The following is a 27,880-nucleotide window of genomic DNA, read 5'->3' on the forward strand; positions in this document are numbered from 1 at the left end:
GCTCTGGAGACAAAATCAAATCTCACCAAAGCATTTAGGAAATTAAAATTAAATAAGTCTGAATAAAGAGCTTGTCATTATTAATTATGATTTTCAAATGACTGGACTGTTGTTTAAAAAAAAAATTTGGTTCACTAATGCCTCTTCTGGGGAGGAACTCAGCTGTCCTTACTTGGTCTGACCTATGTGTCACTCCAATCTCATTGCAAAATGGTTGACAATTAATTGTCCTCTGAAATTGTATTGTCTTTCTGATTAAGGATGGAAACAAATACTGACTTTGCCAAGAATAAAAGAAATTCACTGAAGGGTTGCACTGTCTGCAATCACCACCACTACCACACCTTAAAATTTCCAGGGACAAGAAAGAACCCATGATCAAGAATGGCAGAAAATTCCTCTCTGATCCCCCACGCAAAGGAATGCTGCACCAGAGTCGAAGGAAATAATGAAATAAAGCACGCAAGTGTTTCACTTTTTAAAAAGCTGTAATTGATTGGACTTCAAATCAGGATAGAACCCCTTCACTCCACCCAGTCCAAATGCAGGGTCTCAGCCACAAAGGCTAAGATGTCTGACTCTTCCTCGATCACCTTGGTCGTGGGTTTTCCAGCTCCATGTCCCGATTTGGTGTCAATCCTGATTAGGAGAGGGTTTTTCTGTTGGCGACTGCGCCCAACCACGTGCTGCACTGTGGCAATGTACTTCAGAGAGTGAAGGGGCACCACACGGTCATCATGATCAGCAGTCAGCAGCAACATGGCCGGGTACTGGACCCCTCCCTCTGGTACCTTGACATTATGGAGCGGAGAATACCTGGGGCAGAGGAAATAATTAATAAATAATTATTTCTGTTAAAAGATTCCTAGCCCCCCCACCCCTTCATTTGACAGGAACTCTGTAACTGACTTCAGCACCCAATATTACAGGAAGCTGGTAAAAGCCAGTCACGGTTCTGATCGGAAAATCCACACATGCAAGATGGTGCGGGTTGAAGTGAGGGGCAAAATATACATTTCAGTTAATTGCAACCACTCCTTCCAGCCTTTTGAAACTTACTCTCCAGGGTCACTATTGATGCATAGTATTTGGGCAATATGCCCAGAGGACAACCCTGTACTCATAGAATAGACTTCAGCAATAGTGGCTCAGTGATAGCTCCATGTCCATGGAGCTGGATGGCTCCAAATATTAGTGGAGTTTGAGACAGTTTCCAAAATGTATTGTTGTCACCAACTGCACACCCAATGACATCTCAAACACCAGAACAGGGCCACTCCCAGAGTTTACTCACTTAATCAACCAATCGAACTGCTCCTTGTTATCGGAACTGCCATAGTCAGAGGTCCAGGCATGGCCAATGGTATATTTGTGGAATTTGAGCATGTCCATCACACCGACTTCAACAACTGCACAACCAAATAGATCAGGTCGCTGGTTCACACACGCTCCTGAAGGAGAGATACTGTAATCACAAAGTGTTTATATATCACAGAGTAAAACTGAGGGAAGTTGGTTCACCCAGTTAGCTCTTCCTTCCATTGAAACCGACGGTTTATCATACATCTCCTAAATGCCTTTTCTCTATGACTGCAGACTTATTCATTTCTGGTCCATAACTATTCCAGTTAATAATCAATTAGGTGAAGTGATTTCTGACTCAGTTGAATTTGTCATTTGCTAGTTTGTTACAATGCTTCCCTTGTGCCTAACTTGAAACAGCATTCAAGATTAATGCTTTCTACTCTCCATCTGATGTTCCATGCACTCTCTATCAGGTCTCCGAACATTAAGGATTTATCTGACCTTGCCTCCATGACGGTGTCCACTGACATTCAAGACTTATTATGTGCCTCTTTATTGGCCTGATATCCCAAGGCTTAGCTTTTGTCTGTATTCAGTGTCTGGAATTGAATGCATTTCTAATCTCAGCACCTTAGGTCATCAGCAAGATAGTATCAGGCTTCAACCTATTGGCTTTTTTTTTGCTATTCTTTCAATAGGGTGTGCACCTTATCCCTAATTGCTATTGAGAAGGTAGTGGTGAGCACAGAAATCAGTCACTAGGTTATGTTTGAGTCCCGTTCCCGGGTTATAAAATCTATGCTGACAGCAGTGGGACAGTGTGGAGGGAGTGCTGCACTGTCAGAAATGCCGTTCATCAAGTACCGTGTGAAAATGAGGCCCAATGTGTCCTCTCAGCTGGATGTAAAACATCCTGTAAGACTACACTGAAGAAATACAGGAGGTCTCCCCAGGTGACATTTATTCCACAGTCAACATTGCTATAAAACAGTCCATTGGCGCAATTATCTCATTGCTGTTTTTGGGATCTAGCTGTGAGCAAATATGGGAACTGTTACAGCTGACTCCCATCATGATCATGTCAAAATCCTCACATGCACACACTTCCCAGCAGGGAGCTGATTTTCTTACTCCTCATGCTAACCCGTGTTTGTTAAAGCTGACATTTATATCTTCTCCATGAACTCCTGGAACCATCTATTGCATTGACTGGGGTTGGTATGCTATCACCTATGGACCTTTCCTGAGCCATGTAGTGACACTGTGTGTTAAATAGCACTGCAACTCGCTTTACTCAACCAGCATCTGCCTGAGAGTCCGTACCGACCAACAGGCCCCCATTGGAGCCTCCATTGATGGTGAGTTTCTCTTTGCATGTGTACCCCTCCTGGATCAGGTACTCCGCTGCACACTGGAAATCATCGAAACAATTCTGCTTCTTGCCCAGGATCCCAGCTGAAGGGAATGATACAAAAAATAAAACAGATTACGATACACACAGCTTGGGACTGAGACTCAGTGGGTGGAATTTAATAGCTTCCCCATGGCTGGGCAGGGAGGCATTTCACTGGGCGAGAGAGTGGGTAATGAGGAGCCCACCATTTTTCTGCCTCTGCTCTATGATACACAGGCCTGCATTAGCTGGGGGCGAGAGGTCACTGGGAGCCAGTCACCGGGCCTTCCTGCTAACAGTCCCATCACATCCTACATCCCTCCCACCAAGTCTCACCCACGTCTTGGAACATAGCATTGTTCCTAGGCCTCAGATGGGTGCAATGCCAATGGCAGCTTATGCCAATAGTGTTGTCATTCAGTAGAGATGACAGCCCAACATTTCTTCGTGGGTGGGGTTTCTGCCTACTCTTGTCCAGGCACTGATTCAGTGGACATTCACAACAAGTGGAGATATTGCCCTCTCATCAGGTCTCTGGTCAGAGTGTGAGACCTCCATTAAATACTGCCCAGTGATACTGCTCCCTGCTGTGAGTCATAAGGTGAGGGTTTGAGCCCCCAGTTCAAACTGTAGCGATTTACTTTTGACTCAAGTAATAGATTGAAATTAAAATTAAAACCTTGGTTAACATTCAAGTTTGCTAACAAATATGAGTTTTACATTAGCACGGACAGAATATTGGGTAACCAAGAGATATAGAGTCAGTATAAAGCATCATATTCAGGGTAACAACCTGCAACTAGCAGAATACCGCAGGGATCAGCTGGGGCCTCCACTTTCTCCAATCTATGTTAATGATTTGGATGAAGGGATAGAGTATAATGCAATCAAATCTGCTGCTGATACAGGCAGCTGTGAGGAGGATATGGAAGGATACAGATGGGTTAAGTAGGTGGACAAAAAAAATAGCAGATGGTATATAATGTGAGAAAATGTAAGGTTGTTCACTTTGACAGGAAGAATAGATAAGTCAAATATGAATCAATGAGAGAAACAGAAATCGCAGAATGGTGCAGTATTTGGGTATCTTTATGGATGAGTCACAAAATGTTGGTATGAGATACATCAATTAAGGAGACAAAATGGAATGCTGGACACTTTTGCAAGAAGGTGGAGTATAAAATTAGATCGGTCTTTTTACCAATGAACAGTGCATTAGCGAGACTGCACCCACAGTAATACATGCAGCTTTGGTCTCCTTATTTAAGGAGGTATACATATTTTCAACAAAACTGTTCAGATATGGTATAACATAACTCTGTAACAGAAAGTGAGGACTGCAGATACTGGGGATCAGAGTCGAGAGTGTGGTGCTGGAAATGAGGCTGGATTTCTGATGAAGGGATTATGCCCGAAATGGCAACTCTCCTGTTCCACGGATACTGCCTGACCTGCTGTGCTTTTCCAGCACAACAGTCTTGATTCATAACTCTGCAGTAGGTGGCCCAGAGTTAGGGTCATTACCACTGCGTTACAAGAGGTATATACTTGCATGGAGGTAGTTCAGAAAAGGTCAAACATCTGATTCCTGGGATGAACTTTTTTTTAATCAGGAGAGGTTGAGCAGACTCACTATACATTCAATGGAGTTTAGGAAAATGAAATGTGATCTTACTGAAAACGCAAAATTTGACAGGGCAGGTGCTGGGAGGTTTTCTCTCATGGTGAAATCCAGAACTAGACAATGCAGTTTAAAAATAAGGAACCTCCTGGTTAAGATGAAGGTTAAAATCCTCCTGTTCTATCAGAAGGCTGTTAGTCTTTGGAATTCTCTTCCACAGACAGCAGTGGAGACCAGGTCACAGAATGCATTCAAGACTGAGTTAGACATTTTGTTGATGGACAAGGGACTAGAGGGCTATGGGCAACTGACTGGAAAGTGGAGCTATGTCCACAATCAGATCAACCACGATCTTACCATATGGAGGAACAGACTCGCGGGCTGAATGGTGTTGTGAGGTCAGCCAGGTGAACCTCATTCAATATAACTTCCCTGATTGGGACTGTTAGTCTGGTCCAATCAGGGAGCCCTAGCTGACAGAGTGTCAGAGTTTCTGTTCACTCTGGGAGCTGGCTCTGACGGAGCTGGATCAGTGTCAAGGACTCTCCACGTATAAAGAAAGAATGACTTGGCAACAGGATACCAGCCTCTGTGCACTCCTACTTCTCGTGATCTTATAACCCAGTTGAACACAATACCAGGATTAGGAGAACATGACAAACAATTCACAGAAAATCAAAGCCACAGAGGAAAGTTTAGAAGATTTTGTAAATCTTAGGCAGAACGGTCAAGCAAACTCCACAAAGTCTGGTTAGTGTCTCAATGTCATTGCTGTCAGATTGCAGTGGGAATGGGCCCCTCATCTTGAATCCCAGATACCTGATATAGAGGAATCTTGATTATCCGGCAAATCACAAGGTCCTGATGCTCGGCTGAGATATGTTATCTGGAAATCTATTAACCAAACGAAATACTCCCCACAAGAGTCCTTCAGATAATCAAGGTTCCTCTGTACTTGAATAGAAAACAGTGTGTGTTGGGCCATTTCAAAGGGTGATTATGGGTATGTCAGACAGAAGTCACATAGAGCTGCCAGAGGAAGTGGTGGAGGCTGGTACAATTACAACATTTAAAAGGCATCTGGATAGGTATATGATTAGGAAGAGTTTGGAGGGATATGGGCCAAGTGCTGGCAAATGGGACTAGATTAATTTAGGATATCTAGTGGGCATGAATGAGTTGGACTGAAGGGTATGTTTCCATACTGTATATCTCTATGACTCTAAGTTCAGATCAAGTGAAAACAGTAGTTTTGTCCCTCAAAGAGTAATAGTGAACCATTAAGGTTTTAAAAACCAATCTGACGGGTTGATGGCCAGTTTTACTGATACCAACCGAATACAAATTTTCAAATTGTCATGGTTGAGTTTGATTTTGAACTGCTCTGAGTTATCTTTTCAAGCCTCCGACTTATTATTGTAATCACATAACTACAACAGGCCAGTACCTCGTTAACAATTTTAGGATGAAATGAAAGGAAGAATGGATTCTCAAGAATCTCTTACCTTGGTACCAATTTTCTCCATACTCTCCTCCTCCTCGTATATTGGCCACAGCAAGGATCCCACCCAGGTGCCGAACAAAGATCAGGTATGCAACGCTGGAAACACAGCAGAGGCAGTAAGAAGGTGGGAGAGAAGTGATTCAACACACTATAATGAACCTACAATCTATAACAGTGGTATGAATTGCCTCAGGTAACTGGACACAAGCCTAGACTATCAAACCTAAGTACCTTGTTTAGGATTTGAAGCTTTGTACATGCCAATAAACACAACTAATGCATGAAGTAATTTTCTGTTCAAATCAGTAGGTGGTGCCTCAATGGGTGATTTTAGAAAAGACTTGCATTTCTTCATTGAAAGCAAACAGTGCTGGAGATCACAGCATCCATGGAGAGAGAACAAGCTAATGTTTCGACTCTAGATGACCCTTCATCAGAGCTGAAGTGAAATGTGGAGGGGTCAGCATTTATGCGATGGTGGGGATGGGAGAGGTGATGGAGTGGTGGGGGAGAAAGGATGTTGATCATTCAGATTAAGTGATCGGAAAATGAGAATGGCAGAACAATGGTGTGTCTAACTGCCAGACTGGAAAGAACAGACACTCTCACAGGGTGGGGGGAGAGAGAACATGGTGACAGAGAATGAAACAAGTAAAGCTAAAAGAAAGGAAAGGGAGTGGGTTCACAATTTGAAGGTGTTGAACTCAATATTTAAGTCCAGAAAGCTGTGAAGTGCCAAATGTGAAGGTGAGATGTTGTTTGTCTAGTTTGCACTGTGAACTGCAGCATGCCGAAGATTTTACAACACTTCACGCCAGTTCTGATGAAGAGTCATCTAGAGTCGAAACGTTAGCATGTTGTCTCTCCATGGATGCTGTCTCACCCGATGGATCTCCAGTATTTTTTGTTTTCGGTGCAAATTCCAGCATCTGCTCCTACTTTGCATTTCTTCATCGCACTTTGTGACCTCAGGACATTGCAAAGTATTTCACAGCTAAACACAGTACGACTGAAATGTGTAGTGCGAGGAGCAGCCAATTTATGCACAGCAAGGAGATAAAGCAACAGGTAGTCTGTTTTGTTGATGCTGATTAACGGACAAATATGAGTCAGCATATTGCGGTAACTCCTTTCTTTCTCTTTAAATATCGCACTAATGAGGCTCCACAATAATGGGTCCCAGTGCTCTTCATTCAGCCGAGAGGAGGAATCAGTCAGGAGTCTTTTTTGGATTGGAGATGGCATCCCATCATCCTCCCCCGGGTCCATGAGGAACGATGAGCTAGGACAGAGAGTTACGTTAGCAGAATGCAAAGGATTATATTTTTACATGTAGCTGAGGATATTTTTTTGTATTAAAAGTAATATATAAATTCGAATTGTTGTTGCATGAGAATGCCTTTTTTATTCATTTAACTAAATTGAAAAGACTTTCATATCCACGTATGAGCCTCCCTGCCTGATTTCACTCTGGCCTGAAGGGCTTTTGCCCAAAATGTTGATTTTCCTGCTTCTCGGATGCTGCCTGAACTGCTGTGCTTTTCCAGCACCACTCTAATCTAAACACTGTGTATAGTTAGGTTAATACAGGACCATTGATTGATTTGATTTGATTTACTATCACATATATTGAGATACAGTGAAAAGTATTGTTTTCCAAGCTCACCAGACGAATCATACCTTCAAATCATAAGTACATCAGGGTAATAAAACAGAAGGCAGAATATACAGCGAAGGTGCAGAGAAAGATCAACTCTCATGTATGAGGTCTCCTCATAAGTCTGATAACAGCAGGGAAGAAGCTGTTCTTAAATCTGTTGGTATGTGTTTTTAAACCTTTGTATCTTCTGCCTGATGGAAGAGGGTGGCAGAGAGTATAATCATGTTGGCTGCTTTCTTGAGGGAGTGGGGAATATAGACGGAGTTAATGGAAGGCAGGGTGGCTTTTGTGATGGACTGTATGGTTTGAAGCAGCAAGTGGCCATCTGCCCCACCGTTCAGTTACATAGTCACTGAACTGTATTTGATCCTAACTAAAACTAAACAAAGAAGTGTAGATGCTGGAAATTGGAAATAGAAACAGCAACTGCTGGAGAAGCTCAACAGGTCTGGCAGCATCTGCGGAGAGAGAAAGCAGAGTTAACATTTCAGGTCCAATGACCCTTGTTCATGATGTGGAATTCTGAAAAAGGGTCCCCAGACTTGAAACGTTAATTCTGCTTTCTCTCTTCACAGATGGTGCCAGATCTGTTGCGTTTCCATAGCAATTTCTTTTTCTCTAATTGATTTTCATTTTATGGCCTTTAATCCCTATGTCTTGATACTCTTATCTGACAAATTCTGTCAAATTCAGTCTTAAAAGCTCCATTTGATTCCCCAGTATCCCCAGCCTTTCAGCGGTAATATCCCAGATTTCCATAAAAAACGTTCCTGATTGTAATCCTGAATGACCTAGTATCATCTTTAGATTATACTCCTTTATTCTGAATTCTCCCACAATAGGAAATGGATTTACGAGGGGAGATAAAGAGAAACCCTATTATTTTAAACACTTTGATTACCTCACGTTTCACAAATTGTAAACTCAAGACAATGCTAACAAATTTATTCAAGTTCATCAGTTAATCCATTAAATCCTACTCAATCTGCATCTGTTTTTTAAAAATGTATAGAATTCCTGCACTGTGGAAATAAGCATATCAGCCCAGCAAGTCCACATCAACCATCCGAACAGTATCCTACCTAGACTCATTCCCCTCTCACTCTACATTTCTCCTGACTAATGCACCTAATCTACACATCCCTGAACACTATGGGTAATTTACCATGGCCAATTCACCTAACCTGCACAGCTTTGGATTGTGGGAGGAAACCAGAGCACTTGGAGGAAACCCGCGCAGACGTTGTTCAGCAACACTCCCTAGGATCTTACCATTAAGTGTGTAAGTCCTGATTTCCCAAAATGCTGCATCTCATATTTATCTGAATTAAACTCCATCTGCCACTTCTCAGCCCGTTGGCCCATCTGATCAAGATCTCGTTGTACTCGGAGGTAACCTTCTTCACTGTCCACTACACCTCCAATTTTGATGTAATCTGCAAACTTACTTACTATACCTCCTATGTTCATATCCAAATCATTTGTATAAATTATGAAAAGAAGTGGACCAACCGCCAATCCTTGTGGCATTTCACTGGTCACAGGTCTCCAGTCTGAAAAAGCAACCCTCCACCACCACCCTCTGTCTTCTATCTTCCAGCCCGTTCTGTAGCTAAATGGCTAGTTCTCTCTGTATTCCATGAGATCTAACTTTGCTATTCAGTCTCCTATGGGGAACCTTGTCAAACGTCTTACTAAGTCCATAATGATCACATCTACTGCTCTGCCCTCATCAATCCTCTTTGTTACTTTTTCAAAAAACTCTATTCAGTTCGTGAGACATGATTTCCCAAGGACAAAGCCATGTTGACTATCCCTAATCAGTCCTTGCTTTTCCAAATAAGTGGAAATCCTGTCCCTTGGGATTCCCTCCAACAACTTGCCCACCACTGACGTCAGGCTCGCCGGTCTATAGTTCCCTGGCTTGTCTTTACCACCTTTCTTAAATAATGGCACTACGTTAGCCAACCTCCGGTCTTCTGGTACCTCACCTGTGACTATCGATGATACAAATATCTCAGCAAGGGGCCCAGCAATCACTTCCCTAGCTTCTCACATGGTTCTCAGGTACACCTGATCAGGTCCTAGGGATTTATCCACTTTGATGTGTTTCAAGACATCCAACACTTCCCCCTCTGTAGTATGGACATTTTTCAAGATATCACCATCTATTTCCCTACATTCTACATCTTCCATGTCCTTCTCCACAATAAACACTGATACAAAATATTCATTTAGTATCTCCCCCAATCTCCTGTGACTCTACACAAAGGCTGCCTTGCTGATCCTTGAGGGGCCCTATTCTCTCCCTAGTTACCTTTTTGTCCTTAATGTATTTGTAAAATCCCTTTGGATTCTCCTTAACCCTATTTGCCAAAGCTATCTCAGTAATGCTAACTACTGATCCATCGTGCCATAGTTTTCATTTATTTTGAATCCCAGGCACTCAATAATCTATTGAGGATCCAAACTGTTTCTCTGACACTTATAGGGATATGACACTAAAGTACTCACTGCACAGGTGTCGTCATGTTGAAAAGGGGGACAGAAAGTTCTCTCAATGCTAAAGTTAACAGCAAAACAGCTCAGCACAACCAAAACACTTACTTGTAGTAGGGAGTTAGTGAATGATTGAATCCTCCATAGCCATGCAGGAATACTGGATGGGAACCATCTCGTTTGATACCTTTCTTGTGGACAATAAACATTGGGATCTTAGTCCCATCTTTACTGGAGTAAAAAACCTTTGAGACAAAGAAACATAACATGGTGATCTAGCAAACAAATGCAACAAACCAATTGGTAAACACCTAAGCAGATTAATGGCTGTGTGTAATTCATTGCCAGTAACATTGACCCTTCCCTTCATGTCATTCTGCTCCACAAGGTTCTAACTCCTTGGTAGCTCATCTGGAGTCCCTCTTCCTCAAACCTTCACCTTCTTTCAGATGTAAACTCATCGGAGTGATTGGGAAGTTGTGGAAAGAGTGTGATGAGCAATCATGAATATTATAATTCCTATGATAGGGAGGATATTGTTAAGCTGAAGAGGATTCAGAAGAGATTTACAGGAGTTAGCCAGGATTGGAGGGTTTGAGTTATGAGGAGAGGCTGGATATGCTGGGACATTTTTCATTGGAGCACAGGTGGTTGAGGGGTGATCTCATAGAAGTTTATAAAATCATGAGGAATATAGATAAGGTGAATGGTGGGTATCTTTTCCCTAAGGTGGGGGATTTCAAGACTTGGGGGCACATGTTTAGAGGAGAAAGATTTAAAAGAAACATGGGGGCAAATTCTTTTACACAGAGAGTGGTTCGTGTGTGGAATGAACCTCCAGAGGGCAGTTTAGTTTGGAATTATGGTTGGCATGGAGAGGTTGGACTGAAGGGTCTGTTTTCGTGCTGTATCACACTATGACTGTGTCTCCATTAACTGTTTTACATTTTTGTTCAAGTCCTGGCTCAATGGCCAGTGACAAAGGGGAAGCCATTTCTGATCCTTTCTTCAGAAAGCACATTTTTCCCATGGAGTGGAGATAGGTGGACAATGAACAGAAACAGGGATCCTGTTTGATTCTATCCCAATGCAATCATAGCATCTGAGTAGAAATGAATCTTACAGATAAGGTGCGAAGATCAGACTGGTGGTGTTTCTCTGAATTGGAGCCACTATTTAGTTCCTCAAGTGAATAAAGATAAAAACCAAAAGAACTGCAGATACTGAAAATCAGAAACAAAGACAGAAATTGCTAGAAAAGTTCACAGGTCTGGCAGCATCTGAGGAGAGAAAGCAGAGTTAATACCTCAGGTTCAGTGACCATTCTTCAGAACTGATAGTGACTAGGAAAAAATTGCTTTTTATGCAGAAGATAGGGTGGAGGAAGGGGACAATGTGTAAATGATAGGTGGAGTTGGACCCAAGCCCAATCAACATCAAGCAATCTGTTCATTATCACATTGCTGCTTATGAGCAAATTGGCTGCAATTTCTCTAGTGACAAAAACTGTTATATTTAAAAACAAACGTTTCGTCCCCTGTCTAGGTGACATCCTCAGTGCTTGGGAGCCTCCTGTGAAGCGCTTCTGTGCTGTTTCTTCCGGCATTTATAGTGGCCTGTCTCTGCCGCTTCCGGTTGTCAGTTCGAGCTGTCCGCTGTAGTGGCCGGTATATTGGGTCCAGGTCGATGTGTTTGTTGATAGAGTCTGTGGATGAGTGCTATGCCTCTAGGAATTCCCTGGCTGTTCTCTGTTTGGTTGCCCTATAATGGTAGTGTTGTCCCAGTCAAATTCATGTTGCTTGTCATCTGCATGTGTGGCTACTAAGGATAGCTGGTCGTGTCGTTTCGTGGATAGTTGGTGTTCGTGTATACGGATCGTTAACTGTCTTCCTGTTTGTCCGATGTCGTGTTTTGTGCAGTCCTTGCATGGGATTTTGTACACTACATTAGTTTTGCTCATGCTGGGTATCGGGTCCTTTGTTCTGGTGAGTTGTCTGAGAGTGGCTGTTGGTTTGTGTGCTGTTATGAGTCCTAGTGGTCGCAGTAGTCTGGCTGTCAGTTCAGAAATGCTCCTGATGTATGGTAGTGTGGCTAGTCCTTTGGGTTGTGGCATGTCCTCATTCCGTTGTCTCTCCCTTAGGCACCTGTTGATGAAATTGCACGGGTATCCGTTTTTGGCGAATACCTTGTATAGGTGTCCCTCTTCCTCTTTTTGTAGTTCTGGTGTGCTGCAGTGTGTTGTGGCCCTTTTGAATAGTGTCCTGATGCAACTTCGTTTGTGTGTGTTGGGGTGGTTGAATTCCTAGAGGCATGGCACTCATCCACAGACTCTATCAACAAACACATCGACCTGGACCCAATATACTGGCCACTACAGCGGACAGCTCGAACTGACAACCGGAAGCGGCAGAGACAGACCACTATAAATGCCGGAAGAAACAGCACAGAAGCGCTTCACAGGAGGCTCCCAAGCACTGAGGATGTCACCTAGACAGGGGACGAAACGTTTGCAAGACAAATTCCCAGCTCGGCGAACAGAACCACAACAACGAGCACCCGAGCTACAAATCTTCTCCTAAACTTTGAATTTAAAAACACTTTATCAATTGTAAAGCACTTTGAAAAACCTTCAAGTTGTGAGGTGTTATATAAATGCAAGACTACTTTTCAAGTTGATTTTTGTGATGTGAAGGATTCCCCACAAAACTTAAGAAGAATGAATCCAATTCAAAATTATTGATCCTATCAATATTTACAAATAAAATTGTTGGAAATTCTCATCACGTCATCTGAAAGGAAAACAGAAGACAGTGTTTTCAGATGTTCCCTTTCATTGCTCCACACCTGAGTCGACCAGGACTGAGAGATCTGCTTTGCATGAGCATTTTCAGATCTCATTCTCAGGCATGAACACCCCTACCTCCTTACGTTAGAGTACAGCCTGCCAAAGAGCAGGGGACAAGACCCCAAGTGGTTCATAAGCTCAGAGGCAGCAGGAGCTTCCATGTAGCTCTGCGCTAACCCTCTCAGTCTCACAAGCCTGTCCTGCACCTCTGCTTTTGTAAGTCCTTCCATCCCTTTCACAACTCTACTCTCCCGGCTTTCGGAGAGGTTGTGAGAATTTTCTAGCCTCAAAATGGAATCACAGTGGGAAAAGGTTTAGGCAGGATTGCAATAAAATCTCACCTGAACTGTCTGATATTCAGAGAAATTGAAACCTTTGACCTCCACCTCCCTGAAAACTTTGGGTTCCAGAATTTCCTTCATCAGGTCACAGTGGTAGATGATTCCTGGCAGAGAACACCAAATCAAGTGAGAATGACATTGTGGTCCTTGCTGCAGCACATTCACAGTCACCATTTCTCTTCTGTTTTTATTAATGTTTATTTTTGGGATACAGGAAATTGCTGACACTACTCCTCCGAAACCCACAAATATGAACACAAATGTGCATGTCTGACTGTCTTTAGTTACTGGCTCAGTGAGCTGCAGACTGTGAATTCAGGCCCCACTCCAGAGATAAGAGTGTTAAAGTTAGATTGATATTTCAGTGCAGTACAGACAGAGCTCTGTATTGTTGGAGGTACCAGCTTTCAGGTAAGGCCAAAACCAGTGCATGCATCTCCTCTCACAGCATTAAGTGAAAGGTCTCGTGGCACTGCTTACACAAGAACATAAGGACCAGGAGCAGGAGCAGGAAATTCGGCCTCTCAAACCTGCTCCGCCAATCAATACGATCATGGCTGATCTCATTTTGGCCTCAACTTTCCTGCCTGCTTTCCATAACTTTCAACCATTTACTAATTCTTAAAGATGAGAGACTTAACAAACAATCCAGGTCTTTTTCAATATATAATTTCAATTATATCACACTGTAAACGTTTGCTATAAATTCTGTGTCTTACGATCTTACACTCCACAACCACCGGATGAAGGAGCAGTGCTCCAAAAACTATTATATTGCTGTTTCGGGCAGATCGCTGTGTGCAAATTACCTTCTGCATTTTCCACATTGTATCATTGACTTTTTACGAGCTGTGAAGCTCTTTGGAAGCTCCAAAGGTCTTGAAAGGCAACGTAGAAATGAGAAACATTTGTTTAAAATAGCAATCTGGTTATCTTGCACATTAGAGCACCCTGATTTTTAACTGGAGAAATTCCCTGGGAACTGTTGCTCAGTGATTGTGCTGGCTTCCCAGAGTTAACCACAAAGGAGCATTGTGTGTGGTTCCTATTGATGTGTACCACACCTTTAGCACATTTTATATTTAAAGGACTTAGTTAGATCTCATAATACAGGGAGAACTGGCTATTTGGATACAGAACTGGCTCAAAGGTGGTGGTGGAAGGTTATATTTCAGACTGGAGATCTGTGACCAGCGGTGCCACAAGGATTGGTGCTGGGTCTACTGCTTTTTATCCTTTATAGAAATGATTTGGATATGAACATAGGAGGCATGGTTGGTAGGTTTGCAGATGACACTAAAATTGGAGGTGCAGTGAACGGCGAAGATTACCTCAGAGTACAATGGGATCTTGGTCAGATGAGTTAATGGGTTGAGAGGTGGCAGATGGAGTTTAATTTAGAGGTGCCGCATTTTAGAAAGGCAAATCAGGGCAGGACTTATACGCTTCATGGTAAGGTCCTGGGGAGTGTTGCTGAACAAAGAGACCTTGGAGTACAGGTTCAAAGCTCCTTGAAAGTGGAGTCACAGGTAGATAGGATAGTGAAGGCGGCATTTGATAAGCTTTCCTTTGTTGGTTAATGCATCGAGTATAGGAGTTGGGAGGTCATATTGTGGCTGTACAAGAAATTGGTTAGGCCACTGTTGTAAAACTGCATGCAATTCTGGTCTCCCTGCTATAGGAAAGATGTTGTGAAACTTGAAAGGGTTCAGAAAAGATTTACAAGGATGTTGCCAGGGTTGGAGGGGTTGAATAGACTGGAGTGTCAGAGGCTGAAGGGTGACCTTATAAAGGTTTATAAAATTATGACAAGATAGACAAGATCTTTTCTCCAGAGTGGAGAGTCCAAAATTAGGGGGCATAGATTTAAGTGAGATAAGAAAGATTTAAAAGGGACCTAAGGAGCAACTAGTTCATGCAGGTGGTGGTATATGTATGGAATGAGCTGCCAGAGAAAGAGGTGGAGGATGGTACAATTACAACATTTGAAAGGCATCTGAATGTGTGTATGAATAGGAAGGGTTTGGAGGGATATAGGCTAAGTGCTGACAAATGGGACAAGATTTATTTAGGATAACTGGTCAGCATGGACAAGTTGGACCATAGGGTCTGTTTCTGTGCTGGATATCTGTATGACTCTATGACTTCATGTGCTATGTGAACATAGAACATAGAACAATACAGCACAGAACAGGCCCTTTGGCCCACGATGTTGTGCCGAACTTCTAACCTAGATTAAGCACCCATCCATGTACCTATCCAAATGCCGCTTAAAGGTCGCCAATGATTCTGACTCTACCACTCCCACGGGCAGCGCATTCCATGCCCCCACCACTCTCTGGGTAAAGAACCCACCCCTGACATCTCCCCTATACCTTCCACCCTTCACCTTAAATTTATGTCCCCTTGTAACACTCTGTTGTACCTGGGGAAAAAGTTTCTGACTGTCTACTCTATCTATTCCTCTGATCATCTTATAAACCTCTATCAAGTCACCCCTCATCCTTCGCCATTCCAATGAGAAAAGGCCGAGAACTCTCAACCTATCCTCGTATGACCTATTCTCCATTCCAGGCAACATCCTGGTAAATCTTCTCTGCACCCTCTCCAAAGCTTCCACATCTTTCCTAAAGTGAGGCGACCAGAACTGCACACAGTACTCCAACTGTGGCCTAACCAAAGTCCTGTACAGCTGCAACATCACTTCACGACTCTTGAATTCAATCCCTCTGCTAATGAACAATAATACTCCATAGGCCTTCTTACAAACTCTATCCACCTGAGTGGCAACTTTCAAAGATCTATGAACATAGACCCCAAGATCCCTCTGTTCCTCCACCTGACTAAGAACCCTACCATTAACCCTGTATTCCGCATTCTTATTTGTTCTTCCAAAATGGACAACCTCACACTTGGCAGGGTTGAACTCCATCTGCCACTCCTCAGCCCAGCTCTGCATCATATCTAAGTCCCTTTGCAAACGACAAATGCCCTCCTCACTGTCCACAACTCCACCTATCTTTGTCTGTGCAGACAAAGATGTCTCTGCTTGACAGTTAGTTTGCCTGGTGTTTGCAAGTTGCACACACAAAGATCTGGAATCACACACAAGTTTGCTGTAATATTTGCTTCATAATATATAATGCGTTTTACTGTTTTAAATAAACTGAAAATCACACAACACCAGGTTATAGTCCAACAGGTTTAATTGGAAGCACCAGCTTTCAGAGCACTGCTCCTTCATCAAGTGATAGTATTCTCCACAACCTGGTGTTGTGTGATTTTTAACTTTGTACACTGCAGTCCAACCCCGGCACCACCAAATCTTAAATAAACTAACTCATGATACGAATGAATCCCTGACAAGCAACTAATTATTAGTCCATTATCATTAACATGACATGGTGAACAGCGAAGAAAACACTGTGATAATAAAGTCTGTTGTGCTTGACCAGTGAGTAAGCAAACAAATTAATCTGCAGATGAAACACATGGTTGACAGCATTAAATTGTACTAAAATCTTCAGCGTCTTTGTTTTTTTACAGCAAGGGGAAGTATTGAAAACACAGCTTGCTGGTAAGCAGATAAATCCTTATCGAGAGGCAGTTTAGCTTTCTCTTTAGAGAGTGTCAGAATGCATGACAATTGATAGCAAGCAAGGGAAGGTCAAAAAAGCATTTTGTCAAAATGTCTACAAAATGTTCTAGCTTGAACTGGGACACATTAAAATTTTTTTAACAGCATTCAGAGTTCTGGGTTCTAGATTTTGGAGTGTCCAATACAGAAAAGCAAACCATTAAAATTTGCTGAGTACGAAGAATCACAAGACTCAACACGTTAGGATTAAAAGCTGAAGGTGCCAAAAGAAACAGACCAAATTTGAAGATCAATTTAGAGTCAGATTAAACTTCTAGATTCAGCATGTAGAATTCATGTCATTTACACCATTGACCAGCTTGGGAGTAGATGCAGAGAAAAGAGCTCTTTCTAAGATTTTACCGAAGGGGAGCTCGCAAACAGAATTAAGATGGTACTGCATCCGCTCCCATGGAAACTTCCAGAAAGGTTTGCTTGACAAACCAATGACATATACTATTGAAGGGCTTCTCTTCTTTACAGTAAAGAGCCTAGATTATTCCACCTTTCCTGAAAACTTTTGCTTCTGGTATTAACTTGTTTTTCATTAACATGTTTTTTTCCCCGATTTGGAGATGCCGGTGTTGGACTGAGGTGTACAAAGTTAAAAATCACACAACACCAGGTTATAGTCCAACAGGTTTAATTGGAAGCACACTAGCTTGACAATCACCTGATGAAGGAGCGATGCTCCGAAAGCTAGTGTGCTTCCAATTAAACCTGTTGGACTATAACCTGGTGTTGTGTGATTTTTAACTATGTTTTTTCCCAGTTGTTTGGTATCCTTTTTATAATAACTTTTAACAGAACTGTGCACACTGCATCAAGTGAAGTTGAACCACTACTCGATTCAAGATCTACTTCTAGTTTATTTCTCTCTAAATAGGTAGAGTTGTTGATTTTCTTTTATTCAATAAGCTGTCATATTATTTTTATTGATTTGTGTATCCATCTACAGCTGTCTCTCTCTGTGTATTGTACCTGGCGCCAGATAGGAGGTGAATTTATAGAAGATTTCTGTGTTCTTCTTTCGCCCACTGTATCCACCAATGCTGCCAACATCTAATGGGAGGTCTTTAAGGAAGGTTCCGGTAGCAAGGTCATACAGCTGGAGGATGTCCTTCACATCCTTTAAGTAGTTGACGACCAGGTATTTGTAATTAACGCACGTTGCCCAATCTGAAACACAGAGCTGCAAGGTTTGAAAAGACATTTGTGTTAGAAACTTTCAACCAGTGTATGAAATGGTGATGGCCATATCTCACCCAAGACATCCTTCGGGTGCTGGGGAATAAGCTGCTTCCATTGTGAAGGAGCTGGCTGCTCGAGGTTAATGTTGAGGACTCGGTAGCGAGGGGCATCAAGGTTAGTCCTGAATGTGAACACGGGCCCTTCATTTGTAATGTAACTGTACTCTGCATCAAAGTTGTCGATCAATTTAACCCAGGGTAAGAGGCCTGTAAAAGTCATGCAATGAGTTTTTCAACAACAGCAGCTAGAGCATCACATCAGAACATTACATGAAATAAAACAGGCCAAAACCTTCATTGGAATATTATCAAATGGATTTTGACACCAAAGGAGGGGACATTAAGACAGGGAAAAGAACCTTGGTCAAAGAGGTAGGTTTTAAGAAGCATCTTCAAGGAGGAATGAGAAGCCAGAGAGGCAGAAAGATTGAGGGAGGAACATCCAGAGCTTCAGGGCCTAGGCAGCTGAAAGTTTAAGGGCGAAGGAATTAAACCAGGGATGTTCAAGATGCCAGAATATGAGGAGTGCCATTACTTTGGAGAACAGTCAGATTGAAGGATGGTACAAAGATATGGAGGGCTGAGACCTGGAGAGATTTGAAGATAAGGATAAGATTTAATTACAGATTAATTAGAATGTTAACAATGGCTGAGGGGATGAATAGCTTGCACCTGTTCCACAGGTGTTACATATTGTCTAGGTGAATCGGGACTAATCGTCTTTTCTCATCCTTGACTTAGAGCCTTGACATCCCTTTATAACTGATACTGTGAGTGGGGATGTCAGTGTGACGCAGATAGGGTTTTACTGCATCAGCTGACCTTCTCTCTGAGATGGGATGGGCAGCTTAGCCAATGTTCATAAGTACCTGGTACATACCGGTTATGCCATTTGGTAGCAGGTGCAGATCGCAGTACCAGACCTGGTTCTTAGGTTGACAACCATCTCGAATATATAACCCTACATAGCGACCATCATCAGAAACCTAATTGAAAACACAGCATTAAAAGCTGTTCAAGGAGGCAATCATTCCAGCTGGGAACTACCATCTTCAGCAAAATACATTGCAGCAGATTAAATGTTCCAGCTGGAGAAAAGAGTGAAAATGGACAACATTCTTTCATACTGAGTCCACACCTTCTTTGCAATTGCCTGAAGATTTCCTTGAGGCACTCTTGGAATAGGGAGGAACATCTGCTCACAACAGACCATAATCTTCATTATTTTTGTTGTTATGTAAGTGAGAGTGACCACCCATTTACTCAAAGCAAGATCCCTCAAAAAGTAGGAAGATGAACTGTACCAAATGTACAGCACAGAAACAGGACATTCAGCCAAACTAGTGCATGATGGTGTTTATAGTCCACTCAATCCTCCTCCCATCCCTCTTCATCTTAGTTGATTCTTTCTCCCTGGTAGATGCATCATGTTTCCTCATAAATATGTTGAAAGTATTCACCTGAACCATTTGATATAGCAATGGCCTCCCTGTTTTAACCACTCGCTGGATAAAGACATTATCCTCAATTGATTTGTGACTATCTTATATTTATAGACCCTAGCAGTGACAATATCGTGTAGAGTCATAGACTCATAGAGATATACAGCACGGAAGCAGACCCTTCGGTCCAACCTGTCCATGCCGACCAGATATCCCAACCTAATCTAGTCCCACCTGCCAGCATCCAGCCCATATGCCTTCAAACCTTTCCTATTCATATACCCGTCCAGATGCCTCTTAAATGTTGTAATTGTACTAGCCTCACCACTTCCTCTGGCAGCTCATTCCATACATGTACCACCCTCTGCGTGAAAGGTTGCCCCTTAGGTCTCTTTTATATCTTTCCCCTCTCACCCTAAACCTATGTTTAGGAAGCCCCCACCCCAGGGAAAAGACTTTGTCTATTTATCCTATCCATGTCCCTCATGATTTTATAAACCTCTATAACGTCACCCCTTGGTCTCTGACGCTCCAGGGAAAACAGCTCCAGCCTCTTCAACCTCTCCCTGTAGCTCAAAGCCTCCAACCCTGGCAACATCCTTGTAAATTTTTTCTGACCCCTTTCAAGTTTCACAACATCCTTCCTATAGGTGTAAAATCAACTTACCTTCAGATAACCTCTAAAAGATGGCATTTTGCCAAAACAAAGTAATTCATCGCCAACTATTTATTTTTGAAAGGTCCACAAGTGATAAATGAAGCAAAGGACCATCTAGTCCACTGGTTAAGGAAAGATTGACTGATCACCAAGAAGAGCTGGTCTCTTCCTTCAAAATAGAGATATGGAATCTTTCTCATCCACCTCAGAGAACAGACTACGCTTTGGCCCAATGCCTCAACTTCCAACAGTTCAGCACTTCCTTAGTACTGCAGTTGCCAGAAAATGGCCCAAGCTTACTGGTGAGAGAACATTAATCTCTGAACCAAGCTGATATTAACAATTTACCTTGGCTCCTCCTCTCCATTTGGGATTATCTGGGAATTCTGCACACAGGATATCCTCTGACTGGTCAGTGCCAAGCACATGGTAGTAAAGTTTCTGATGAATGTTAGATGTGGTTTCAGTGCCTGTAAAAGATGTCTTCAGTAAGTCACACATTGAACATGACTAAATCACCATTCACAGTGAACACGAGTTACACTTCAAAAAAGATTTAGTTTGATCTCTTTGGAGAAATGCAACAGCTTAAAGAGGAAAAAAATCAGAATAAAACCAAAACTTGGGACAGAAAATATACAAAGATTTGAAAGGAAAGAGCAGAAAGGATACAGGAATCATGTCATGAAGATGTCAAAACTCAGTATACAATTTGTTGATCTCATGGTGTAATTGACGTTCTTGGTCTATACAGAGGCCAATGTTATAAGATGCCATCTCTGTATTTACAGCCACGATTCACTTACATTCAGTAGCTTTAATGTGTAAAAATACCCTTAGGCACTTCAAAGGATCAATTATCAAAGAAGATCTAACAGTGAGGCATGAATGACTATGTTAGGACTAGTAATTGTTTGGTCAAACCACTCTTTCTCTTTACCAGCTTAGGTCCATCCTTTAAACCAGTGACTTAACTACAAAATGTAAGCTGATAATAGGGGTGGCATAGTGGTTCAGCGGTTAACACTGCTACCTTACAGCGCCAGGGACTGAGGTACAATCCCACCCTCAGGCAACTGTCTGTGTCAAGTTTGCACATTCTCCCTGCATCAGGGTGGGTTTCCTTCCACAGTCCAAAGATGTTCAGGTTAGGTGGATTGGCCACAGGAAATGCAGGTTTATAGGGTTGGTTCTGGATAGGGACGCTCTTCAGAGAGTCAGTGCTGTCTCGATAGACTAAATGGCCTGCTTCCACACTACAAATTCTATGAGTTCAGTGCAGTACTGAGGGGTGTGCCTTACTGTCACAAGTGCCAACTTTTGTCTAAGGCATTAAATTGATCTGACCTTTCACTAGATGGAAAAGATGCCCTGGCACCATGTTGAAGAAGGACAGGGCAGTTCTCCTCACATCTTAACATTTTTGCCCTGACTGACATTTAGAAGTATTAGCTGGCCTTTACCACATTGCTGATAGTGGGAGCTTGCTGTGTGCAAATCGGCTGCTATGTTTCCTGCATTACAACTTATTCCAGAAGTACTTCATTTCATTGGCTGCACCTTGGGAATCACTGAGCATCAAATAAAGGCTTTCTTTGATCAATCTTTTGATCACCAGTCGTAATATCTCTTTATGTGGCTTAATGCCAAATTTACTGTCTGATAAGTGCTCCTGTGAAATACCTTAGGATATTAAAGGTGCCGTATAAATGCGGGTTATCGTTTGTTATACCACAGCTCTATAATGTAACCTTTGTATATTTATCTCTCTTACCCCAACCCCACACATACCATCTGTACTGCCGTCTTGCTCAGGGTACCGGTTATAGAAGACACCTTTCCCATCGTGAGTCCAGGACAGGCAGCTAAACTTCACCTTTTCTAGAGTGTCTGGTAGATCTTCAGGACCTTCAACCTTCAGAAATTTGATTGTGATCCAATCAGAGCCACTCTTGCTTAGTCCATACGCCAAGTACTCATCGTCATCGGAGAATGCCAGCACTAGGTGAATAAACAAAGTCAGGCTTCAGGCCAGGCCTGTTGTTGTTTGGCATTGACACCATCAGGAGATTGGGGTAATCATGTACTTTTCTGGGATGACAACATTTTCTTACATCATAGAAAAAAGAAAGAGGCCATTTGGCCCAACACGCCCATGCTAGCTTTTTAAAAGAACAGTTCAATTTCATCTTAGATCTTCACATATAATCCTACATATTAAATTTTCTTCAAATGCTGTTTAATTGACTTTTGAAATTTCTTTGAGCTTTGTTTCCACAATCCTTTCAGCAAATGTGTTACAGATTTTAACCATCTATGACAGTTTACCTTATCTCAAGCTCTCAAATCTGAAGACATCTATTAGATCTCCCCTTATCCTTCTCTGCTTTGTTACATCATAATTCTTTAAAATGAAATACATTTAATAAATATAATGTGAAAATTACTAACTTGCAAATGCCACATGGATATAGTTAAAAATCACACAACACTGGACTATAGTCCAACAGGTTTATTTGGAAGCATTAGCTTTCAGGGTGCTGCTCCTTCATCAGATGGTTGTGTAATTACCTGATGAAGGAGCAGTGCTCCAAAAGCTAGTGCTTCCAAATAAACATGTTAGACTATAACCTGGTGTTGTGTGATTTTTAACTTTGTACACTGCAGTCCAACACCGGCACCTCCAAATCACATGGATACAAATTGCTGTTTGCCTATCATGCTGATTATGTAATAGTGAATACATAGTCCAATTTTCAACTTGTCCTTTGGTACAATGGAAAGTTTTGTCCTAAAGCCCAAAATTAATTTGGACACCACATAGTGGTAGATTTTGCAAGGCACTCTGCTGCAGATAAAGCCTCATGTGGAGCCAACGTGAATCGTAAATTCCTTGATTTGGAGATGCCGGTGTCGGATTAGGGTCTACAAAATTAAAAATCACACAACACCAGGTTATAGTCCAAAAGGTCTAATTGGAAGCACTAACTATCAGAGTGCTGCTCCTTCACAACATCCTGATGAAGGAGCTGCACTCCAAAAGCTACGGCTTCCAATTAAACCCGTTGGACTATAACCTGGTGTTATGTGATTTTTAACTTCATAAATTCCTTGGCACTCTATCCCTTCAAATCTCCAACCAACATTAACCACATACAGCAATGCCAACAGGAGAACATTGAGCTCTTCCCTAAATCTGTTCTCCATCATTAAAAATAATCTACACCTCAAATCATATCCCTTGTTTAGCTAACAAACATTTATTGGTCAGTTTTGAATTCTCCAACTGGTGCTCAATGTGCACAACTTTTTCAGCAAACAAATTCTGAATTTTCACCTCCCTTTGCATGAAAAGGTGATTCCCAATTTCAAACCCGAGCAATCTGGTTCTTGGATGGCACAGTGGCTCAGTGGTTAGCACTACTGCCTCATTATGCTAGGAACTTGGGTTCGATTCCACCCAGTGCATGTGTGAGTTTGCACATTCTCCCCATGTCAGTGTGGGTTTCCTTCAATAATCAAAAGATGTGCTCTTACATGGAGTAGCCATGGGACATGCAGGGTTGGAGAGGTAGGTCTGGGTGGGATGCTGTTTGGAGGGTGGATGCAGACTTGATGGGCCAAATGGGATGATTCTGCACTGTGGGGATTCTACTTTTAAGACTGTGCCCTCTGTTTCTGTACTCCCCCCACCAGAGCTTGTCTATATGTAATCCATCAGATCTCTTTTGCAATCTTGAATACCTTGATAAGTCAGGCCTTCTAAACACAAAGGAATATAACGAAACAACTTTATGTACTCTTCACCCAGAATGATTCTGGTGAGTTTGCATTGCACCTAATCCAAGGCAAATGTACCTTTCATGAGGTGCAGGAGAACAGAACCATATTTAGGGACTGATTCTTATCAATGCTTTTAAAATCATGATTAAAATCACATCCTCCTCCCAGTATCCCCAACACCCCTAAACTACCTGCATTAAGTAATGAATAGAAAAAGAGAAGTTCAGGTTTATCATCTGAGTCCCTCCCTTATTTTGAAGAAAAGTAAAATTAAGCTGGAGGAATAAGACTCCACCTACTCGTTAAGGCCACAGTCCCATCCTCGGACAATCTGTTAGGATCCAGAAACACTCGAGCCTCTCCATCCAGGGAATCCTGGACATACAACACATACTGGTTCTGTAGCCCAGAGTTGTAGAAGTAAAAATACCTGCAAAAGAGGAATTTGACACTCAGCAAGGCCTGATTACATCTTCAGAACAGTCTTACCTGTTCATTTCCTTTCTTTGCTAAGGCTACCATCTTTCTCCACATCTAAGTTTATTCATTAGGTGTAAACTTAAATAGTAGGTGTTAACAAGCTATTTGGCTGCATTTAGCATCACAGATGAGCTCAGTCCTGTCCACCCAGGCTCAATGGACTGACTGTTCCCTCAGTGTCCACACTCTGTGGGTTCAAGTCCCATTCCACAGAACACAAACTGCTCTGGAAGTCAGATTTTGAGTCAACATGTAGAGAGTCAGCTGAATGATTTGTTTCTGTGATGTAAATCTTTCTGTTTTAATGTAAGCGAGCTGAGAATCTAGGCTGACACGATGGTGCAGTATTGAGGGAAGAGTACAATAGGTAGTCAAATATGTTTCCTCAGGGTTCACAGAAACTAGAACAACTTGCTACCATTAACCTACTGCCAAATGTCAACTGAAGTACTTGGGTTATCTTGGCAAGGTCAGAATTTATTGCCCATCCTTAGTTTCCCTGAAATGATGGTGCTGAACCTTCTCCTCGAAGCACTGCTGTTATTGGGAGCAGTTTTATATAACTGTGTTTCACAAGGCCTAAACAGTGGGCAGATTAGGGAAAGCCACTTGATATGGGATGGAATTGGAAATAGGCACTTTTTGATGAAGGATGCCAGGTTCCATTCCCTGAAAGGCATTAATGAACCACTTGGTCTATCTGCATTGATCTGACAGTTTCATGGGTCACTGAGATTTTTAATGATGGAATTCAAATTCAAAAACTGCCCATGGTGTAACTTGATCCCACTTTTTCTGAATTCCTGCCCTGTAACATAACCACTAAAGTAACAAATCCCTTGGTGATGGAGCTCCAGCAATACTTACAATTCTCTGCATGGCCAACAAAGCAAAATGTTGCCAATTGAAGCCCCTCAAAGCTTATCCCCAACACCAGCTCCCCAACCCTGGCCAACCCCAGCCTCACCAATACAGCACTCACCGCTTCCCTTTCCTGCAAGGGCAGCCATATTTGGGGTAGTCAAATAGTTCAGTCATCCGCTCCTTGAGCTTGTTCTTGACTGTGCACTTTTCCAGGAAAGGCATTGTTAGCTTGTTCTGTGCTTCAACAAATGCCTGAAAAACATGGAAGTCTAGATTACAAAGAATAACTGACCTTCACCTCCAACTGATGTGAGCAAGGCACTTGAGGCCAGGCTGAGGTATTCTGCTATCCCGGTGCAGAGGCCTTTATCCAGTTTCTGTAGCTGACCCAGTGGAACATAATGCAGTTAGGCATCACACATGTTTATATCATATATACTGTACATGCTCATCTACTTCATGCACTACGTATATGATATGCATGACATATATAGATCTATATATTTACTCTATACAATTATGCTTAAGATTACATCTGCTGAAAGCATCATACAACATTGACCAGGGCAGAATGGTACCCACCCAATGGAATTGACAGAAATACGCTAACCAAGAGAGTGCGTGGACAGGTTTACCTGAAGTTACTAGGTAATCTCTCACCTTGGTCTGTTCACTGTTAGGATCTTCAAGCCAGGCATAAGGATCTGGTACCTTAATCCCATGATAATCATCCACCTGGAATAATCAGGAATATAAACCTTGGTTATTTACATGAAACATTTACAACAGTAACTGGGAAAAGAAGTCAACAGAGAAGAGTGAAGATGAGATCAAATAATGGTCTTTAAAAATGATAAATTGAGAGTTTATTAATGGGGTGGATTTAAAGAAATTGTATGGGCTAATGAGGACCTGGGATTTTCAAATTCACTTATATATCATAGGCATCACTGTCTGACCAGCATTAATTGCCAATCCCTAAATGCCCTTGAGGTGAGCTGCCTTCTTGAACCATTACAGTCCATGTGCTGTAAGTATATCCACAATGCTGTTAGGAAGAAAAGTCTAGGATTTTGACCCTTGTGACATATTTCAAAGTCAGGATGGTGAGTGGCTTGGAGGAGAAATTGCAGGTATGGTGTCCCCATCTGCCTTTATCCTTCTAGATGGAGTTGATCATAGGTTTAGAAGGTGCTGCCTGAGGATTAGAGATTAGATCCCCTACAGTGTGGAAACAGGCCCTTCAGCCCAACTTCCTTCTGACTAATGCACCTAACACTATGGGCAATTTAGCATGACCAATTCACCTGACGTGCACATCTTTGGACTGTGGGAGGAAACCAGAGCACCCAGAGGAAACCCATGCAGACATTGTGCAAACTCCATACAGACAGACGCCCAAGGATGGGATTGAACCTGGGACCCTGGTACTGTGAGGCAGCAGTGCTAACCACTGAGCCACCGTGGCACCCTAAAGGATCTTTAATGAATTTCTGCAGTGTGTCTTGTAGATAGTACACACTGCTGCTACTGTGTGTCACTGGTGGAGGGAGTGGAGGTTTGTGGATGTTGTGCCAATCAAATGGGCTGCTTTGTCCTGGATGGTGTTGTTGGAGCTGAACCCATCCTGTTAAATGGGGAGTATTCTATCACACTCCTGACTTGTGCCATGTCGATGATGGGCAGGCTTTGAGGAGTCAGGAGCTGAGTAACTTGCTGCAGTATTTCTGACCTGCTTTTGTGGTTACTGTGTTTATGTGGCCAGTGAGTTTCTGGTCGATGGTAAGCCCCAAGATATTAATAATGTTTTAACATAAAATAGATACAAAGAGATGAAATAAAGAATTTGGGAAGAATTACTTTGCTCTGAGAGATGTAAAAATGTGTCACGTGTTATTTGAACGATTGAAGCAAATATTATTGATGCTTTGCATGGAATATTTGAATGAAGAGATAGAGGTCATTTAGCCCTGGAGACTGTGGTCTCATTCTCTGACCAGCCACTATAAGGTGATGAAACATTTTCCACAGTCCACGTGACTCAGTTGGAAGGATTTCGGCCAAAAGCTCAGGTTGATCCATAATCCCCTCGGGGTAAGGACTTGCTGTCGGTGCTGGTTTGAATAACGATTGCCAAAAACTGGCAAGCTCACGGTGCTTGAAAATAAAATCCAAACCTTGTGTTGAATGTTAAAGAGTCTTGAGATCAGGAACGGAGAATCGTGGAGATTTACCAGAGTTAACCTCGGGGTTTACACGATACACTGACTCATCAGCTTTTATTGTGATTTTTGTTTCAAATTTTAGTTTTAAAACATTATACGTGTCCTCGGAGAGCGTGCAGCGAATGGAAAGTGAAACTTCCCCCTCTTTCAGTTTCATTACTGAACGTGTTTAATTATTTTGGCCAGTTTGCCCCTGACCGTGCCCGATCCCCAGCTTCCCCCCGGATAGTTCACCTCACCCTGGTCTGGTCCCTCTCAGGCTCGGGGTATCTGAGATCCATCCCGCCCACTCCTCTCTGTGGAATCAGCCGAACTCTATGCCGACCCTGCTCGGTTTCTTACGCCGCCTCTTCCGGGAGTGAACTCCGCCTGC

At 42.4% G+C, this 27,880-nt stretch overlaps 1 protein-coding gene across 1 annotated transcript; it reads right to left on the reverse strand.

Moving 5' to 3' along the window:
- Positions 1–469: 469 nt before the first annotated feature.
- Positions 470–27,880, reverse strand: LOC140453498 (prolyl endopeptidase-like). Its single transcript, XM_072548233.1, has 15 exons — positions 27,747–27,880; positions 25,943–26,017; positions 25,401–25,534; positions 24,238–24,368; positions 21,947–22,156; positions 20,504–20,625; positions 18,936–19,041; positions 18,071–18,262; positions 17,787–17,984; positions 13,169–13,272; positions 10,091–10,227; positions 5,825–5,919; positions 2,629–2,760; positions 1,295–1,451; positions 470–816 (listed from the first exon to the last, which is right to left on the reverse strand). The coding sequence occupies exons 1-15, from the start codon at positions 27,786–27,788 to the stop codon at positions 525–527; spliced, it is 2,127 nt and encodes a 708-aa protein (XP_072404334.1). The 5' UTR covers positions 27,789–27,880; the 3' UTR covers positions 470–524.

This window comes from Chiloscyllium punctatum, chromosome 27 (assembly GCF_047496795.1).
Source record: "Chiloscyllium punctatum isolate Juve2018m chromosome 27, sChiPun1.3, whole genome shotgun sequence".
Lineage (NCBI taxonomy): Eukaryota > Metazoa > Chordata > Chondrichthyes > Orectolobiformes > Hemiscylliidae > Chiloscyllium > Chiloscyllium punctatum.

What these genes read in the sequence shown, in the direction of transcription:
- LOC140453498 (XM_072548233.1), bottom strand. Translation starts at nt 27,788, where the DNA reads ATGGATCTCAGATACCCCGAGCCTGAGAGGGACCAGACCAGG. An exon ending in GCTACCAAATGGCATAACCG is followed by an intron (nt 18,263 to 18,935) that starts GTATGTACCAGG and finishes TGACTTTTACAG; the next exon opens with GCCTCTTACCCTGGGTTAAA. An exon ending in CAATGGGGGCCTGTTGGTCG is followed by an intron (nt 1,452 to 2,628) that starts GTACGGACTCTC and finishes TCTCTCCTTCAG; the next exon opens with GAGCGTGTGTGAACCAGCGA.